Here is a 19428-nt window from a genome sequence, read left to right on the forward strand (position 1 = left end):
GGGCCTGGCCTGCAGGCAAGGGGTCTCTCTTCCCCCCACCCCCTCCAGTTCAGGCCTGGTATAGCAGCACAGCAGCTGCTGTTGCTCCCTTCCCTCCCTCTCTGCTGACAGCCCAGCCCCTGCATGAAAAATTAATCCTCGAGCGAACACAAGTCCCTAAGGTGCTCAAAAGCAGAGAGCACCTTAAGGCAGAGAGCCTAAAACTCAGAACAATTTTTGCAAAGCATTTTGAGTTATACCGTTATACCCCCAACCAAACAGAAGTTCACTGCTGGTTCCGCAGGGTAGGGGGGGTGGGGGTGGGAAGGAATCTAGCTGCAGGCTGGGACCCTTCAGCCAGGTTCCCATAGCAAGAGCCAGGCTCTCTGCCAGTGCTCCCTGTTTTCAGAATGGAAGCGGGGAAAGGCAGCGGCAGGAACTCGATCTTGGGCTCCCCAGTTGGTGTTGAAGGGTGGGGAGGGTGAATTGTCACCCCCCCTTACCTTGGGGGGCTGCTGTATAGCTGCCCCACCCTCTGGGATGGGGGGAGGGCTGAACAAACCCCCAGACTGAAGTCCCTCTGCTGTCTTTCCCCCCTCCCATTCTAAAAACAGCCACAGGCTGGGAGCTCAGCAGACACAAGTTACAAAAGTCACTATAATTTGTAACACCTTTATCTGATACCTCATGCAATGAGGGGTCAGATATTCACCCAACTGGACATTTTTAAGCTGATTGAAGCTGTGCACTTGTGTTTGGTCACAGCTACAAACTGCCTTCTGTGGTCAGAGTAGGCAAAAATTGTCACTTCTGCTTGCACCCTTACCTGATTAGACGAGAGTTCATTTTTTGCACCATCGGCCACTTTAGAAGCACTCTGCAGTCGTGCATAAGTGTTAGGTCACTGCTGTCAAATGCTTGCAGGGACCAGATTGCCCTGAATCACTCCCTCTGCCTCACAGATTGCTCCGTGGCCCCCATCAGCTCCCAAATCTCCGGATTGCCTCCCCTTTACCCCAGTTGGCCCCTCCACCCCCAGATCACTGCTCTATCACTTCAGTTGGCTCAAGAGCAGTGGTGGCAGCAGCAGGAGGAGGGGTGGAAACAAAGGCAAAACACAAGGAATGAATATAAAGGAACAGCACAAGCATGTAGGGATAAAATAAAAATGGCTAAGGAACAGAATGAATTACCCCAGAAATAAAAGGAAGGAAGACAAAAAGAAAAGCAGAGATACTTAGCAGGGAAGGAGAGCAAATAACAAATGAGACGGAGAAAGCTACAGCTTGCAACAGGTCCTGTGTCCTATGAAGTGAACAGTGTTCTCCGTGGGCCTAATCCTATATGGAGTGGAGTAATGGAAAACTACAAGGGGATGCTGGCCCATCCCATCCCTGAGGAACAGCTCAGTGATAGTATTGTGATCAGAGAATGGGGTGGCCCAGCTTGAATGTTTTCCTGTCCCTGTTACCTCTTCTTGCTGCTATTGATGCTGATGCCTGCTGTACTTCTCTCTGCCCCCACCAGCTGCAGTGAAGGCTATATTGGCAAGAATTGTGAATGTGAAACAAAAGGCAAAAGCAGCAAGGAGCTAGAAGGCAGCTGCAGGAAGGACAATGCCTCCATCATCTGCTCAGGCCTTGGGGACTGCGTGTGTGGGCAGTGCACCTGCCATGCCAGCGATGTGCCCAACAAGCAGATCTATGGAACCTTCTGTCAATGCGACAACATGAACTGCGAGGTCCACAACGGCCAAGTGTGCGGGGGCAAAGGTGAGTGTCATCCTCAAGGTCTGCTTGCCTGTCCCCCCTCTGGCCATTGTCAAGGCAGCGGTCCTCCTGGGAGCTCTGCCTGGAAACCTACACATGACACTGAAATATTAGCACTTCTTGCTGAATTTTAGCTGCAGTGTATTAGTCCTGAGTAACTAATCTTGAGTTAAAGCCATGCCTCTGTCATCCAGAAAAAAACATCCATTCAGGTCCACCTCACAGCTAGGTTGTGTAGCCTGTGATGTCCCGTGGTGCCATCTAGTGGACAGGTAGAGGTGTATAGCTGCATTGCAGGCATGGCCAGCTTCCACTTGGGTTATGAATTACATTTGCATAGAGATCATTATTCAAACACTGCTTTCAGGATGCAGACAGAGAAGCATGTTCTCTCATTGTCCAAATGGAGTGTGTTTTTTGGAACTTCTGTTGGTAATAAAGCAACCATGTGTAATGAATGTCACAAAGCAATCCTAGATGTGCGTAAGTGTTAAGCTATGTCCCACTACAGAGTTCCTAAAATGTGAATTGTGTCTCAAGTATGAAAAATTGGCCTGGAACCAGTCAATGCCAAGTGGTCCCATGGGGCAGATAGCACTGTGCTGCATCTGCTGGGAGATAGTGCAACCACTGAAGGTAGTGTAATGTGATCTCTGAAAATGGAAGTAGCATAAACCACTTCTAGTTCCAAAAGGCTGTATTGGGCATAAGCTCTGTGTCCTGAATTTTGGTCCCCCAGAGTTCATAGATTCATAGATTGTAAGGCTGGAAGGGACCTCAGAAGATCGTCGGGTCCCGCTGACTGCCCCAAGCAGGAAAGATAACTGGGGGTTAGGTCACCCCAGCAAGATGACTGTCTAGTCTCCTTTAGTTAGTTACTTCAGCTGGAAATATAGGCTACCCTGGAGAGTAGCCTTTCCTCAAACACCAGAGAACTGGTGCACTCAGGCAAGGGAAGAGAGAGACCTAGTTTCTAGCTTCTCTTCCTTTTGGACTTCTCAACCTCCTTTGTATATCCAAAGGACTTAGCTGTATTGGAAAGCTTGATTGGAGGAGGAAACTGCCTCCTCCAGAGAATTCACTTATTGCCTTCATCTATCACGTGCTTCTCAGTTCACTGATATGCTCTTGAAACATGCCTGATGCTGTACAGAGGGAAAAGCAGGTGGGTAGAGCTCCTACCTGAAAGTCCCCTTCACTCTAGGAATATTCAGGACTTGTACTTGAAAAGCTTTCTTCGTCAGCCACAGGTCAGCTAAACCTAGTTGAGTAAATCAGCCCTTGTGGATTAAGCCATAATGGTTTTGAGGAAGGAAATTCCCCTTGTGAAAGGGACGGATGTAGTCTGAACCCATCTGTGCTGAGACTGGTGCAGACAAAAATCCAAGCTGGTGTAACAAACCATAAATATGTCAGGATTGATGCTGATCCATACAATGGTGAGATATAGTGAAGGGTTTATAGCTTTGCTATAACAGATTTGCACTCACAGATAAGTACACACAGGATTTGTCAAAGAGCAAGGATCTCAGCTCTAAATCCCTCTGCCTTCTTCCCAGAACGAGGGCTGTGCGACTGTGGTGTATGCAAATGCCAAGATGGCTATGAAGGCAGTGCCTGTCAGTGCCAAAAAACAACAGATGGCTGCATGAACATCCAGGGAAAGGAATGCAGTAACCGAGGAAAGTGCAAGTGCAACAGGTGCCAATGTAATTCAGGCTACCAACCTCCCTTTTGTGAAGAGTGCCCTGGCTGCCCGTCTCCATGTGCCAAACATGTGTAAGTGATGTGTGGGTGCATTGGGAGGAAGGGTATTTTGCAAAGCCCTGCCAGCCTCCTGTGTGCTAGTCTCACTCAGTAGGAAGCAAAAAAGCCAGCATGGGGATTATCAGCTCCTGTCTCACAGAAGACTGCCCTTGTGCTGACAGGGGAAGGCTAACAGTGACTGTGGCCCCAAAGTTCTGAGTATAGAGGAGAAGCTGGCTCAAAGTTTCCCTGATGCTTCAGTAACTGTGCTCCTAAGGTTGATGGGTCCCCAGTTCCAGACAGATTTTTCTACTGCTTACCAACAGTCCACCTCCCTGCTGCCTCTATTCCCATGTGGTTCATATAACAAGTACCACAGCACTAGGGCTGGTTACTTGGTATGTTACCAAACACTGCCAGTGTCGTCCTTACGCTCCTGAAGTTAAGATCACATCATTATCTCAAGCTCTTTTTATATGGTATTTTCTCAAGTAACACCTGCCCCAAAAAGACATGCACTTTGACAGAGTTATGACTGAGAGCTGACTGCATGTGGCAGCTCACTCGCTCTTAGCCAGTTCACTGGATACTTTGGGAAAAAGGCAAAGTGTTAACCTGTTTACAGCTGCCACCAAGTTGGTAGCAGCTTTGGTGGCTCAGCCAAAAACTGCTGCCAATTCAGCAGCAGCTGTGAGAGGATTACAACTGAACCGTGCCCCTGCTGCTTGCTGGTGCAGAGAGAGGTGGCAGCCATTATAGCACAGCATCTCAGTGCTACTATTCCAGCAAAGAAAATCAGCGTCACCGCTTAAGACATGCCCTCCCAGTTTTGGAGGGCTGATTTTTGGGAAAAAGGTGCTAGTAGTATGTGAGTTAATATAGTATTTGTTTTCTAGCTCCTGTGTGGAATGCCAGGCATTTGGGAGTGGTCCATATCAGAAGAACTGCACTGAAACTTGCCCCAACATCAAGGTTCATGAAGAACTGAAAGCAAATACCAAGTCCTGCAGAGAGAAGGACTCTGAGAATTGCTGGATTTCCTACCAGATGGTGCAGGATGATGGAGAGGAGCAGTACTTAGTCAAAGTGAAAAAAGAAAAAGGTACCCAGGTCTTGTTCTATATCCCACTCTGAACTAGATAAGGGGTTTTATCCTCCCCACCAAAGCCTGCCTATCGGTGCAAAAACCATACATGAGAAGTTTCAGGGCCTTTTACAGGAACAGAAGGAAGTCAGCTTTCAAGTGGAATTAGCGTATTTGGAATTTTGTTTCTAGAGTATGATAGAGGTAGAGATGTCAACAGATGCATGTTTCTTCCTTAGTAGTAGAGTATCCCCTGCAGCCATTTAGAGCATCTCCCCTACTAGGGTGAAGAGGAAACATGCTAGAGATGAACATGTCTAACACTTGGAAAGGACCTCATGGCCCAGAGCCAACGGCAACACTGGGCACAGCTCTAAGTGCAGACAGGTCTCCATGAGTCTGGTCCTTCCTTTTCTTCTATTAGGTGCAGAAACCTCCCTCACCCCACTCTCATCCCACTACCCTGGCCATTACTTCCTCAGGTTCTGGTCCTCTCTTGATTCAAAACTCAATGCCTTCCCCCACCTCAGACAGCTCTTGTGCCAACATCTGGCTATAAGCCAGGGGAGGGTTGCTGGGACAGTCTGTGGGTTGGATCAGGACCAACACCCCTGTGCCGCTCTTGCAGCGCCACATGCAGCAGCCCTGTTCTGGGGCTCACTTTGTTCATAGTACATCATCTGGACCCAATGTCACATGCAGCCCAGGAGGGTCCAAGGGGTGACCTCCATACAGCACCACAGTGGACCAGTCCTGTGCATTGGCTCCAGGAGTTGGGCACATGGGGCTCCAGACCACCTGTGTGTGCTGAGATCAGTCTGGCAGGGCACCACATGCAGCCCATGCCACACCCTATGTTGTGAGCAGTGCTGGGTCCACCCCGTGCACTGCATGAGCCCTAGGGATGGCACATGCTACACGCAGCATGTAGACTGGACTGGCTGTACACACTGCATGCAGCACGGGCCAGCATGGGGCATGTACTGCGTGCAGCACCCCACCAGAATGGCCCTGTGCACTGGCTGCAGTACAGCATGGACTCAGGCCAGAGACCCATGGACCAGATCATAAGGCTCCACAGGCCACCCCTGCTATAAACCAATGCCTCTTCCCTCAATTGTAACAGAGTAATGTTTAGTGCCTGCACTAAACAGTCCTCTGGTATGGTTGAACTAAACCTAACAGCTGTAGAAGTCCTGCCAGTTCCTGAGAGCCTGGCATTCTTTGTCCTGTTGCTTTTTGGTGTTTCATGTTCCCAGACAATGTGTCCAGACCTGTACAAGTGCTGCTGGATGGAGCAAACACAATAGTCCTCCAGTCAGTTGAGCTGTCCAGCAAAACTGGGCTGCTGAGGGCAGTCACCAGCCCAACCAGGTGAAGTGACTCCTGTGTCTGTGTCTGTCCTTCTTAGAGTGTCCACAGCCTCCTAGCATTGGGGCGATTGTGGGTGGTACTATTGCAGGAGTGGCCCTCATTGGGCTGATGCTGTTGGTGATCTGGCGGCTGGTGACGGAGCTGGTTGACCGCAGGGAGTACCTCCGATTTGAGAAGGAGAAATCGAAGGCCAAGTGGAATGATGTAAGATGGCTCTGCTCCATAAAGGGGGGCGATGGGAGGGGGGAGGGTCTGGTCCTTCTTCTGCCTTGCCTACAATGTACAACAGAGTCATTTGCCCAGCTCTTGGAGCTGATCTGCTCCATTTGCCTTGACTGCCACAGAGACTGCACTGGGTATGACGAGGTGATGCCAAGGCCTGGCAACCCAGCTTTTTGCTGGCACAAGCTTTCTTCATTGGAAGGGGTGGGAGGTAGGCAGCTGATCCATTTTGTCACAGTGAGTTTGTGGTATCCAGTGACAAGGCCTCAGTGCCCTCTTGTAGAAGCACAGCTGGAGGTAACAGCTAGGCATCAAGCTCAACTGAATGGTACCCAGATCAAGTCCTGCTGGTCCCCTTTTCTGGTCACTTTAATGTTTCTTTAGCCAGCAGTATGAACCGAGGCTTCATAGACAGGACTAAGAAGGTAACATGTCTAATATTTCTTCCCAGGCTGACAATCCTCTGTTCAAGAGTGCTACTACCACTGTTGTCAACCCCAGGTTCAATGGAGAATGAGGCAGAGCAGCTGTGGACAGCACTGGGAAGGAACAACTGATAGACAAGGAAATCCCAGCCTCAGGGCTCTCCTGTTTTATTCTCTCCCAAAAGGCTTCTTGGGATTTGTGCTTCTTCCAATAAGCCACAGGGACAGGTCAGGCTTCACCCAACATTCTGTGTCATGAATTTCCCTTTTCACAGCTCTTACAAGGTTTGTTGATAGAGATGTGAGAAGGAAGCCGCATAAGCAGTGATGGAGCATTATTGTCAGCGTGTGTTAGGATCACAGTCCCACCTGTTCTCAATGCTCATATTTGCCATGTGATGGGAGCTTCTACCACTGGAACATGAAAAGATCTTGACCTTCCACAATACAATAGGGAAGATCTAGTCTCCATGTTGCTCCCAAGATGGATCTTGAGTTAAGCTTTTACTAAGTGTCATCACCTTTTTATTTTAATGCTCCCTGCTCAAAAAGGCGTCGGTCACTTTAATACCTTTCTCTATTGTATCATGCTCTTTCTCAGTAACGGCTCAGCTCTAAACCACTCAGTGCTAAATTTAATCTAGTCTAAACCCACAGGCTAAGCTACTCAGGCTAAAGGACCTCTCAGGGGAGGATACTGAAGGTTGCAGCGAACTGTGGGGCTCTGGCTAGAAACGGAGCAGTCATGGAATGTGCAGTGAACTGTTTTCCTGCCAAATCATCACCCCCTCCCCAGTGACTAACTCTTTTTCAGGCCTACATCAGGGCTCTTGACTGTTTATTTTTGGTTTGTGTCTGAAGCGCCACACAACACAGCCTACCCTAACCCTTCAACGCACATAAAGGTTGTAAACTCCAGCTATTCTGAGTGTGGGGTTAGTGGCAAGGGAAACGTTATTGAAAATGGTAAACCGGCAGGAAGCAGTGCAACAAAGAGCTCTGACTATAACCCCACAGTATAGATTTCTGTCCTAGCTTGTTCCCATCCTCAAATGACCTCCCTGTCCTATATGATGAATTGATCACATATGCATGGAAGAAGGAGGCTGGCAAAGCAGGACAGCAGTTCTTAAGGAGTTTCTCTATGCACAGTGCTATTGGGAAGCAGTTTGTTGCAGTGGTTCATTCTTATTTTGTTGGCCCCTGTAAAATGTCTGCATGACCCTTGTACATATTTTCTATACAGGAATAATTGGTCTGTACCTGTTATCATGTCACATCCCTATCCTGCTCTGTTTAAAACTAATAAAAAGTAATATAAAGAAAACCACAACCAGTCTGATCTGCAGTCAGTGCAAGGGCAGTAGTGGAAATCTGTATCACAGTATCACATGATAGTTTTCAGTTATTTTTATCAGTTTCTCCAGCAGCTGACCCCATTAGAGATAAACTGAAGCTTTCAATAAAGTTCATTTCTCACAGATATTTAGAACAGGACCTAATATCCATTCCAATGAATATAAGACCATATTCAGAAATGACTTACAAGATGGTGCAAGCCAGATGCTATGTCCTTCCCCACCCCCATACATTGGTCGAAACTTACTTAGAACCACTTGCAGTCAATTTATTGATATGTGCCATGTGGGGCTAGGCAAATAGGTTTGGTTTATTCTAACTTCCTCTTTTTCAGCATGTGCATTGCTTCACATTAAATTCCTTCAGTAGTGCAGGTCAACAAGGGCCTAAGTTAGTTACAGCACTTGGACATACCATCCCTGAATTTGATTGTAGAGTTATAAGCATCATTAAGCTATTCAAAAAGTGCATCCTGAAGAGAATACACCCTGGAAGCTAAAATGATCCAGGCTCTCCTGCCAGTAATGCCCCCACCCTGGATAACAGCCATATTTATAAAGTGGATATTGACTGCTGACAATGGGCAACAGTGGTATAGCAGAAAGGCTCATGCTATAAAGGTCTGTTTTCGGATCCATGCTCAAAATTTGAGCCTTTTTGGTATTTAAATCTGCAGCGTTGCCCTCAAATTCTGAGGGAGGTTACAGACAGCAAAGCAGAGAAGAGCACTGGCTAATAAAAACCCATGCTGGAGTATAAAGAAGAGATTTAAAGGGTGGAGAGAGGGAGAGAGAAGGAACCTTATCAGTTGGGCAGACAAAGACAGGCAGAGTTTTGAGACCGATTTGGAGAAAAATTAAAAAAAAGTATTGGCAAAATATTAAACATTTAGCATTTTTAATCTCAAAGACGGGGGGCAAAAATGACTGAATCCTGGGAGCTATTGTCATTTTATGGGGAAAGAACTCTGCAGCTGGGGCCCTGGGCAGTGGAATAGAGGGCAGGGCAGCCAAGAATTACTGCACCTAGCAGGGATCAGCTTGTTAAGAAAAGGGGAACACCTGTGGCCAGTTCAGGGACCACTGCACAGAACAGGCTGGCTGTAATAGACTTGACAGCCAGGAGACCAGCTAGCTATTGATGAGCTGGCTGCCAGCAAGTAGACAGAAGGCCAGCTGCAGCCAAGAACTAATGCTGGGAGGGTAACTCACCCAAGGAGTGGAAGCAGAGCGGCAGATCGCTACATCAGGCAGACAGGTAAGTAGCCCAGAAACAAGGGGCTGCAGACTGCTGAGCTAATCCCTATCTGAGAAAGTAGGCAAGTCATCAGCCACAGGGAGGGAACAGCTGTGGGGAGCTGCAGGGCCATATGACTGTATGGGGCAGGGCTTAGGAGATGCATAAAGCTAGAGCATGAGAGCAGGTAAGCCAGTATGGTTCTGCTGGCTGAAAAGGAAGGAGATCTTGAGCAGGGGATCTGAAGGGGACTGTCTGACTGATGTAAGAGACCCTGAGCTCAGCAAGCAAGATACTTACTGCTTGCAGGAAAGTAGGTATCAGTATTGAGGGAGGTGGGGGTTCAGCCAGGGAGCTGATGATATAACCCAGAGAAAGGAAGCTTTGTTACATACAGCCAGGGAGCTGGAGTCTATGCTGGGTCCCAGTGTGGGGATAGTTTCCTGTTATAGCCAGAAGGCTTTCTTATTGTATTGTAGCTTATACCAGTGCCTTAGATTTGGGACTACTGGGGAGGCAGAGGTCCCAGCCATGCCTGTAAGGCATGTGACTGACTGCCTCAAGCTCAGCCAGGGGTTTAATAAACAGCAAAAGTAATGGAGAAAGGGCCAGAGGCCCAATGCCCAAGCAGGATATAAACCAGAGTTGAGGACCTATAGCCCACGAAAGACAAAACCAGTGCCTGAGAGGCAAGGATCAGGGTCAGGGACACAGCCCAAAATCCCGGCCCTGGCTCCAGATTTGTCTACCTGCTGTACTTCCAGATGCAGTTCCCTGCCTGCCCATGGCCCCATCCTGTCTGCCCAGCTGAGTGTGCCCTGCCTACAGGATTCCCAGGCTGGTCTCCATGGAGGCCCTGCCTGCCTACCCATTCTCTGGTGCCCCTGGTGGTGGGTGCAGGGTAGTCAGGCCAGCATGCCTGGGCAGCAGGGCTGGGTCCAGTGCTGGCACTGCCATCACCTTGTCATGTGCCTGAGCACAGCAGAACTGGGCCAGGTGGGGCTGAGGGACCCCTTCCATGCTGGATGGAATCCCTTGGCAGGCAGATCTGGCCTGCAGGCTGCATTTTGCCCACCCTTAGTCTAGAATGTCTCACCCAAATGTGACTCCATAAAGGTCTATGTATTTGCTCAGCACTATAAGCACAAGTGCATTGGAAGCACTTGCCTTCAGTACCCAACATGTTCCATTTCAAAGTAGTTAGTCTAAGTTGTACCTCACAGATACAAATGTAATAAACCTGCTACATGTTATGAAATTATGAAGCTGGTGGAGATGAGCAACTCCCAAAGGTACATTTGGAAGATAATAAGGGAAGACTGTGGTTACATCCTGGACTATGGGAGGTAGGGGGAGAAGACTTAGTAATGACTGTGACCCCTTGACTTGTTTGAATAATATGTGCAGTGTAACATCATGTCAGAAATAAGGCCACTCTTATTAAACAATGAACAATGCTTGGTTCCTGGAGAGAATCTCAAAGCAGCCTGATGAACTGCACACCTCCTCACAGCTGCAAGGGCAGAGTAGGGTTTCCACTTCACAGGCATGTTTCTGGTGAGATGCTTCCAATCTTCTTGAGCTAAATTGTCCAGCTCCACAGTGCTGGTGAAGTGAAGTCAGTTTTGTGTATTATCCATTTTATAAGCAGGTAGGTGCTACTCAATGCAGCTGCTGCCCCAGTGAAGAAAAGCCCTTGATTAATCACCTGCAAGGATAAGGAAAAATTCAGTCTGTGACCCAGAAGCTTTGTTAAACCACAAAGGAAAAATCTCATTTTTATTAATACTCTGTCCTCCCCCTGATTTATTTTTTCCCCTGAGGAATTAAAGCTCCTCAGAGACAAAGTTTCAGGAGTCAGGGCAGCAGGCAAACCACCCAGCTGGCCTTGGTTACCCAAGTGAACTTGGCTACCAGTGGTCCAACTACATCAAGCTGGCTCTAGGTACCCGCATGGGTCTGGGTGCCTACTTATAAACAGGAGCTCTTTCTGTACCTCACAGGCCACTCAGTTGGACAAATGACTCTTTAATCCTGGCCTGCTTTGTTATAAGTGAACAGGCTGGGCCTGAAGCTGACTGGATATCTGGCTCCAGAGAAGCCAACTGGGACTTAGCCTCACCTTATTCTGCCATTTCCAGTGCTGCAGTGCTCTGTGGTAGCGTATTCTTGTGAATGTGACCTGAAGATTACAAAAGTAGGTCATTTGTTCAGGAGTGAACAGAGTAACCAATAGGAGAGGGAGGATCCGGCAGTCAGAGAAGGAACAGAGGGTCTTACCATTGTGTATAGCGGGATAATGGTGGAAGGCATAAGCATGTGAAGGAAGTTGTCCACATACTTTCGAAATATAAACCACTTTGAATTAACGTGTGCTCGCATCTGCAACAAACCAACATGCATGTAAAAGCGGTTACAGGTATATGCTCCCTTACTGTGGCTACTTGTTCTGAGATGGCTCTCCTCAGCCCCTCTGGCTAGGGACAGACATTACACACAAACCGGCTTGAGTTATCAGAAACTGGTTTAAACCTGTAACAGAACAGATGTTCAGTGCACATAAAAATGGCTGAAACTGGTTTGAGATAAAACCTGACTGAATGTAGTATCAGACTTAACTGATTTGGGTCAAACCAGTTTATGCAATGTCTGTCCCAGACCCCTTGCTGGTTTAAGATAAATCAGACTCCCCCAGCATCCCAGCATGCTCTCTGGGTTGGGCAGGGCTCTGCTCCACAGCAGGGCTGGTCCCTCCCCTCTGTTCCCTGGCCAGAGCTCTGGCAGAGACTTGCAGGCACAGAGCATCTGCCTGGCTTCTCCCTGCTAAGCAGGGATTATTTTCCCTGCCCCTCTGCCTTACGCAGACACCTCTACATTAGCTAGCAGACCACATGCTGGCTATAGTTCGTGCTGTGGGAGACAACAGGCAGACAGGCTTTTTGGAGCTAATCAACAGGCAGCTTAATGTCCTTCCTTGGAAGAGCTGTTTTTAAAAAGAGCTCTATTAGTTAATGGAGAAAGGCTTTGTTTTCTTAATGGGTTGATAAACACTGTTAGGGGTGATAAACATTCCCTGTTGGGTTGCTCAGGGGGAGGGGGAATAATCAGAGCATCCTGCTGGGGCCTGGCCATGCCCCACTCAGCTCAGCCCTGTGGAAGTGAAGGAAGGGCTGCTCTAGCAACACCCCCTGGCTTCTAGCCTGAGCCACTGCAGGCATGTGCCTGGATTTCTGGGACATTGGTCTGGTTACAAAACTGATTTAGCCTAGCCAGGTTAGACTAACCTGCAAAGATTGAATCAATTCAGGCCCGGGCTTTTTGACTGTCTGTCCCTAGCCTTCATGCCCAGAGCTCTTATTTCCTACCTCTGGGAGTCAGTACTTGTGGATGAAAGAGACTTGCTAACCTGCAAACTTGCAAAGGAATCTGTTGAAAGCAGCTCTGGGGCAAGTGTCTTTTAGTGCCAGGCCAAAATATGTCATAGTAGTACAGTAAAAGTGTATGGGAGATCTGCCAGGGCCCAGTAAGTGGGGTACTACACTGGGTATCAGAAGAGCAGGGTCCTATTCTTTGCTCTGTCACATGCCTGCTATGTGACTCTGGATGAGTTGTGGCACTTCTCTCTGTCTCTCTTTCCCCTTCATCCTGTTGGCCACCTTGCTTACACATGACAATTCTATTGGTACAACTCTGCCAGTATCTTCATAGATACACAGATAAACTCCCTCTGTGGACACTGTCACTCCAGAATGTTAAGGGTAACTTCTCAGTTTAGTTTAAGCCTGTTCCAAAGTCATGTAAACTAATCCTGAATAGGTCAGGTCTCATAGAATAGGTCTCATTCTGTTATGCCAGGACGAGAGCATATCTGCTCCAGTGGGAGATGTCAATGATGACAGTGACAAGTAATACATTCTTGTCCTGGGAATTCTCAGAGGTCAAATCTGTATAGGCCTCAGGTCTAACTTCCCAGAGGCAAAACACATGGACAAGGAAGCTCTGGTCTGCTGACTGTTCAAAACAAACCTGTCTCTTAAACTGAACACCCACGCCTCATCTCGGCAGAACTGGCATAGTCTAGTAGAAAAGCAAAGATGCTGCTCCTTCTTTTCCCCTTCCCCAAAAGGCTTTGCCTGACCCCAGGCTCTTCACTGCTCAGCTGAGGTCCCAGCACTGCACACGAAGAACCTCCATCCCTTGTTTGCAGAGTCTGCACCTGGCTTATTGCTCTTACCTCAATGTAATTGTACATGGCTAAATCCGAAATTGCATGGTCATCAGGGACTCTCAGCCTGGAGAACTCCAGGAGGCAGGTGCCTGGGGAGGAGTAATCAGTCCTGTATCCATTAGGGTTCACTGCTTCTCCTGTCTGCTCATGGGCTCTAGCATCAGTCTCTGATCTCCCTCCCCTCTTTTGAAGCCAGTAATTGTATATCCTATAGCATGCTGTTGCAGCACCTCACTGCAGAGGAGAGGAGAGTGCTCATCCTGTTGACTGCAGATGAGGGCACACCCATACACAATGCAAGGCAATGTCATGTACACCCCTTGTACTCCAGAGGGGTGTAGAGAAAGGGAAGTCCTGGTAACCCTGGGGATGAATTAATTGTCCAGGAAGATGCACAATCAGTTAATTTCACATTTTCTTCTAAAGTAAGTGCTTCCCTCTGATTTCACAGGCACTCCCCTCGGAATGCCAGTATTTTTGGTGACTGCTGACGGGTAGAATTGCTCCAAATCCCCACCCTAGGCCTATTGTCTATTCCCAAGGATTTACTCACTAAGATCATTGTGAAACTGGTCCATTAACTCATCAAAAACCAGGCAATCTTCAAATCCCTGAAAGAAACAGCAAGGGGAAAATAGCCAGAACTTGAAAACCTTACTATTTCCTAACCAGGGCTTCACATGCAGACTGTAGCACATTGTTGTGGGCCACAATGTGTTGCCACAGCTCAGCAGGTCTGAGTGTCCACTTCAAATTCTACAGACAGTGGGGATGGATCTGAATCTTTTTCTCACAGGGGAAAGGAAGAACCTGTCTGTTCAGTCTTAACTTTAATCTCCAAACCCTTACAAACAGGTTGGGTTGTGCTCACCTCTGAGTGTTCTTCTCAGATGCAACTCTCAGCAGCTGTGGTACCTGACCTGACCGGTGGCTAGATAGGCTGACAGCAGTGTTTAAGGGAATGGTCCTGCAATGAAGAACCAACTAGTGGTGGGTGCTGTCACAGAGAAGGAAATTGGCCAAGGAGAACAATATGGTGTCAGATAGTGGGCTGGGCTGCCCTCTTCTTTTCTGAGGGCTTGAGGCTGGATTTCCTGTAGAGCATTGCTTGGAGCCCTTCTCTCACTAACATGAGAGTTAAAGAGCTGGCACATTATGGCCATCTTGATTGGCCTGCTTGTGATATGGCACAGTAGGGTAAAGGAGTCATTGGGTTTCATATAGGGGTATCAATGAAATGTATTTGCTTGTGATGTACAGGTCTTTTCTTTGAATGTGTTAAGCCAACGTAAGGCATTCTGAACACAAAAAGATGTGTTTATATGATACAATCCAGCGCCATGCTGATAAAGTACTGCACTCAGGCTAATTAATACTGCTCAGAAGCAGGGCTTTTAGCCCCAGTGGTAACAAGAGTGGCATTGCATTCCACTCTGAAACTAGGATACACACAACCGGCTTTATATCTGTCTTACACCCTACAGACATACCTAAAGCCGGCAGACCTGATAGACACACTGCCTGGGCAACTGCGAACTCACCGCATTCATGCCTTGTCCATAGAAAGGTACAACTGCATGGGCAGCATCTCCCATCAGGACACAATGAGAGCCAATGTGGTAAGACGAGCACTTCACAGATATCATGGCTTGGGCCGGCAGCAAAAAGTAATCGCGCTTCAGCTCTCGCCTTAACCGGGGGGGGGGGAAAAAAAGTAGTTTGCACAGAACACTGGGTGTCACTATCAGAGACAACAAGTGAATCAGCTATGGCAATTGCAGGCTCAGGAAAGCAATTGCATATGTATTCAGTCAACCCCAGGATGGAAAATCAAACCATCTCCTTGGGAAATTGCTGGAAACCAAAACAAGACCATTAACTTCCAACTAGCCACATACCACAGCGCGTACATGTGATTTCATAGAGGCAGGTTTCCTCTGGGGAACAGAAGTTCCCCACCAGGCAATGGCTTACTGTATATTTAAATCTGAGTATTTATTTAGCACTCCTATTATGCCTCCTATTAATAGTCCTACTGACCATTTTCCCCCTTCCTCCTGATATTGTGGGTTTACCTTGCATGATAATGGCCATACTTTAGCAGTCCATCTCTACTCCCCAAAATACTTGTGCATATACTTAAATCCAGTTGACTTTAAGGAGGCTTAAACATGTGCTTATGGTCTTTTATGAATAGGAATATGGACTAAGTACCTACCTGAATACTTTATCTACAGCAGTGATTCTCAACTAGGGTGATTTGAGTTCCTTTCAAAGGTGCTGTGAAGTACCACACAATGTTACCACTGTTAGCTGTGCAAACATGATTCACAAGATAAACCCAGAGATTCAAATAGGAATCCATAGCCCACAACAGACCAGAAGGTTTTTAACACTATCTGAGTTCTTTGCAACACAAAAGCTGCTCTATTTTTTCTGCACTCAAAAAACAAAAAAAGAGTGAAAACTAAGAGTTGGCCTTTTCCAATGGGTGCTTTGAGTCTAAGGAGAGGTGCTTCAGGTCTAGAAGGGTTGAGAACCATTGACATACAGTAATGTTCAGCCAGATGTGCTGAGTTTCTAAATAGTTCTCCCTTTTATATGGACACTATTTACTATCCACAGGAACATTAGTTCCAGCTGTGGAATGATGCAAACCATTTAGTTAGCAAATCTGAACTCTGAGATAACATCACTATTTTCCCCGTCTTTCATTTAGAAAGTCCAGAAGCTGAAGCCTCAATATAGCTTCCTTTCTTTGGCCATCATGTATCCCAGCATGCAGTAGTACTAGGTAGTTGTACTAATCAGCAAAGGAGCAGGGAGTCTTCCTGGAATGAACAGCCTACTTTTCTTCATTATTCTTGAGTGGATTCCATGGTTTAGAATACATATGGGTAACTTGACTGAGCAGTAGAGTGTGTCTGCCCCATTCCATTATTATAATTATGCTACAAAATTAACTGCAACATAGCAGTGTAGATATCAAGGGGATCTTGCCCAATAATTTTGACTAGACAAGCAAATTTTAAGACCCACCCTCTAGGCTCAACAATGTCAGCAGGAGCTCATCTGAGCTAAGGTAACTTCATTTGATGCAATGCAATATGTGATATCAGACTCGCATGGCTCATCATGTTTCATGTTTCTTGTGTTCTGTTTACTAAGAGCAAAGATTGGATTCCTCTGGAATTTGCGATCTACACATTTCCTATACAGAAGGAAATATGTTCAAAGCAGGGCTAAGTTAGAGGCAGAGGCCCTGCAGGAAACTAAACCCTATTTATCCACTAGATACCTAATGCATAGTTGCCGGCAAAGCCCTGTCTTAAAGGACCAGGATTAGGGAGGCATTTCAAACTGCATAATTCTTCTATATTTTCACTGAGGAGCTAATATGCCCCCAAATTGTCACAGACAGCACAGTTCATTATAACTTATCTGGTGAAGGACTTGATTACCTTCTGCCTTATACTATCCCAGTGAAAGAACAATAAAAACTTCTGTCTTTTCTGTTTCCAACCCTTTTGAATTGCATCTGGTGTCTGCAGAAACATGAAGATTTCTCCCCAAAAATATATAACATGCTGAGCTTCACAGTGTAGGCAGAGAGAATGGTGATCATCATTAAAACTTGAAGTCAGCAGTCCATAGCTGCATGCTAGTGTATAAGGCACCTCCATGGTGTTTTAGAAAAATACATCAGTTTAAAAAGAAAGAAACACCAAAAGTAACACTTACTCTCCAATGAGGGGAACTGAATCTGGAAAGTAGGTTTGGAAAAAATTCAGCACTTGATCACCAGTCCTGAGCTTTTCAAAGTCCTCAAAGGGCATGAAGAGAGTGCAAGTGAATGACTTATCCTGCAGGTTAGAAAGGAGACTTCAGACAACACTGAAAGATGGAGATGAACATTGAATACTTTGACCTACAATATATTGTTCAACCTATATCCTGAGAGTGACACTGACAGTCTTGTGGTGGAACAAAGACTGTTGAAGCTGCCACTTGGCCCCTTTTTCCTCCTAGTTTTTATTATTTTTATTATATTAATTAAAGTTCAAAATATGGTTGGAGCACATAGCTTTGATCCTCTTGTTAGGTTGTTTATTCTGCAGTACAAGGCACATTTGCAAGGGATTGTTTCCTGGTAGACAAGGTGGAGAAATAGCAGAAATGGAAAGAGGGAGGCACTGAGAAATGAAAAGGAAGGTGAGAAACGCTTGCAATGCAGGGATCATTTTGTGAGACTGTCAGGAGGTTGCTGCTGTTTCTCCACTGCAGCAGCAGCATAGTAGAAGTCACACCAGCAGTAAAGGAAGTGCCGTGAAGAGCCCAACTTGCTCCCCCGGCCCTCTGCCAGAATTATGGGTCTTAACTTGCTCTCAATGAAACCACTGGCTGAGTTGATACTTATTTTGGTAGGTAGGATAAGGCCTTTTAGTCTTAGTATAATTTGATACTTTGGAGTATTAGTTCTAGTCGACTAGGGAATACCTGTCCTGGGCTGAAAACCTAACCCAGTCACTCTTCCCATGAATCCTAGAGTCAGTGAAGCATTCATTGCCATGTCAAGCTTTGTCTCTGCAATGTGTTTGTTGGTGGCCTGCCCACAAGTGTTCTTGGAGCAATAGCTCTGTGGACCACAGTGAGCACTCTCATGTACCATAGGACAGGTGCCATAGGACAGGTAAGGAGCATGGCCTGGCTTGTGGGCAGAGTTGGGCCTCGTCTTTTCCCCTAGTACTTAAGGGGTGCTCCTACATGTTCATTAATGTGCCGTAATCGGCACTACTGCACATTAACACAAATGAATGCTTTTTAAGTGACATTAATGAGCATTAGACTAAATCTACTGCATGTTGGCATGGTCTTTGCCCACTGTGCTAATGTGCAGTAGAATTAATATTCTGCACATTAAGTGTCTTGCGTACATGCACCCAGGGATGATGTAATGAGATAAATAGACAGTGTTCCCATAACACTGCTGCTCCGAGCCTCTCATAGGACAAACTAGGCTGTGACTGACTGGCTCAGGCCATTGCTCCTGGAACCTTTCACTGCACCATGATGATGTCTTGTGAAAGGCAATGACTCAGCAGGGCAGGAGCTACACAAGCTAGGGCAGGGGGGGGGCAAAAAATCACCTGTGGGCTGAATCTGGCCTGCCAGGCCATTCTACCCGGCCCACAGGGCACCTAAAAAATTTAGAAAATTAATAATTATCTGTTCTTGTCTGTCTGTCAAAGATGACAGGAGCCAGGGGCAGTAGGACCCAGGGGAAGTTGGCAAGACTCAGAAGCAAGTCTAGCCAGGCTCAGCCCTGCCCCCCAATCCCTCTCCTACCTCTGCCCCCCCCACATGGAAGCCTCTGCCTGCCCCAGCTTTCACTGCTTCTCTGCATGCCTGCTCCAGTACCGGGAGCACAGGGCTATATCGGTACCCTGGGGCCAGGAGTGGGAGGCGTGTGTGCGTGCGTGTGCGTGCGTGTGTGTGTGTGTGTGTGTCCCTGTCCCTGCAATGAGGGAGGGGGAGAGAGACAGAGAAAGCAATGAGGGAAGGAGAGAGAGAGAAAGTGTGTAGTGAGGGAGGCATTGTGTGTGTGTGTGTGTGTGTGTGTGTTCACAGGGTGAGTCCCACACACACCCCACCATACACATGCACCCACACCCCCCATTGCACTGCCATACATACAGACCACCACAGCCACACCCCCATACCCACCCACACCCCACATAACCACACACATCCATATGCTCTCTCACCCCACACCTCCATACCTATCCACCCACACACACACTTACACCCAACATACCCACACACCCACAGCCCCCCCACAAACCTATACAGTACCCCCACCCCCTCCACAGTATACAAGAGTAAGACTTAATTTTTAAGCTATTGTATGATCACCTCTATGTAAGATATACGAACACAGGACAAAAATATTTTTTTAAATCAAATTAATGAATGTTGTAGACATTTTTTTTTTTTTTTTTTTTTAAA

At 47.1% G+C, this 19428-nt stretch overlaps 2 protein-coding genes across 3 annotated transcripts in view; one reads left to right on the forward strand and one right to left on the reverse strand.

Moving 5' to 3' along the window:
* Positions 1 to 7925, forward strand: part of ITGB2 (integrin subunit beta 2) — a 52148-nt gene extending 44223 nt beyond the window's left edge. For both annotated transcript variants that reach the window (XM_025202239.1, XM_025202240.1), the window contains 5 exons: positions 1507 to 1751; positions 3308 to 3527; positions 4391 to 4596; positions 5990 to 6156; positions 6626 to 7925. In XM_025202239.1, coding sequence (XP_025058024.1) covers positions 1507 to 1751; positions 3308 to 3527; positions 4391 to 4596; positions 5990 to 6156; positions 6626 to 6691 — 904 coding nt within the window. In that variant the 3' untranslated portion in view covers positions 6692 to 7925. The remainder of the gene's footprint in view (positions 1 to 1506; positions 1752 to 3307; positions 3528 to 4390; positions 4597 to 5989; positions 6157 to 6625) is intronic.
* A 159-nt stretch (positions 7926 to 8084) lies between these two features.
* KMO (kynurenine 3-monooxygenase) overlaps positions 8085 to 19428 on the reverse strand; it is a 28049-nt gene continuing 16705 nt past the window's right edge. Inside the window, exons 9-15 of the mRNA XM_006022059.3 lie at positions 17164 to 17285; positions 14964 to 15111; positions 13976 to 14033; positions 13429 to 13511; positions 11475 to 11576; positions 11317 to 11376; positions 8085 to 10902 (exon numbers count right to left, since the gene is read on the reverse strand). Of these exons, the coding sequence (XP_006022121.1) occupies positions 10777 to 10902; positions 11317 to 11376; positions 11475 to 11576; positions 13429 to 13511; positions 13976 to 14033; positions 14964 to 15111; positions 17164 to 17285 (699 nt within the window). The 3' untranslated portion in view covers positions 8085 to 10776. The remainder of the gene's footprint in view (positions 10903 to 11316; positions 11377 to 11474; positions 11577 to 13428; positions 13512 to 13975; positions 14034 to 14963; positions 15112 to 17163; positions 17286 to 19428) is intronic.

This window comes from Alligator sinensis, unplaced genomic scaffold, assembly GCF_000455745.1.
Source record: "Alligator sinensis unplaced genomic scaffold, ASM45574v1 scaffold566_1, whole genome shotgun sequence".
In the NCBI taxonomy this organism is placed as follows: Eukaryota; Metazoa; Chordata; order Crocodylia; family Alligatoridae; genus Alligator; species Alligator sinensis.